The sequence below is a fragment of the Phaethon lepturus genome, unplaced genomic scaffold (genome assembly GCF_000687285.1).
Source record: "Phaethon lepturus isolate BGI_N335 unplaced genomic scaffold, ASM68728v1 scaffold29663, whole genome shotgun sequence".
Classification (NCBI taxonomy): domain Eukaryota; kingdom Metazoa; phylum Chordata; class Aves; order Phaethontiformes; family Phaethontidae; genus Phaethon; species Phaethon lepturus.
The window spans coordinates 1,299-1,609 of NW_010530215.1; the positions used below are offsets into that span (position 1 = coordinate 1,299).

General features: G+C 60.8%; 1 protein-coding gene across 1 annotated transcript in view; it reads left to right on the plus strand.

The window, feature by feature from the left end:
- Positions 1–11: 11 nt before the first annotated feature.
- ACE (angiotensin I converting enzyme) overlaps positions 12–311 on the plus strand; it is a gene marked incomplete at its 5' end in the record, with an annotated part of 13,741 nt that continues 13,441 nt past the window's right edge. Inside the window, 1 exon segment of the mRNA XM_010284212.1 lies at positions 12–188. Coding sequence (XP_010282514.1) covers positions 12–188 — 177 coding nt within the window.

The following is a 311-nucleotide window of genomic DNA, read 5'->3' on the forward strand; positions in this document are numbered from 1 at the left end:
GGTCCCCTCTCCCCGTGCAGGTTGAGGCGTCGCTGGAGGAGCAAAACTTCACGGAGCTGTGGGGGAAGAAAGCCAAGGAGCTCTACGGCAGTATCTGGAGAAACTTCAGTGACCCACAGCTGAGGAAAATCATCAGCTCCATCCAGACCCTGGGACCCTCCAACCTGCCCCTGGAGAAGAGAGAGCAGGTAGGGGAGGTGCTGGCGAGGCCCTGGGCATTGCTGGGGGGCTGCGAAACCCCCTAAAGGGAGTTTTCCCAAGCCCCCAGGCTCTGTTGCTGGCCCCTTGCCCCTCCATTGCATTTTGGAGGG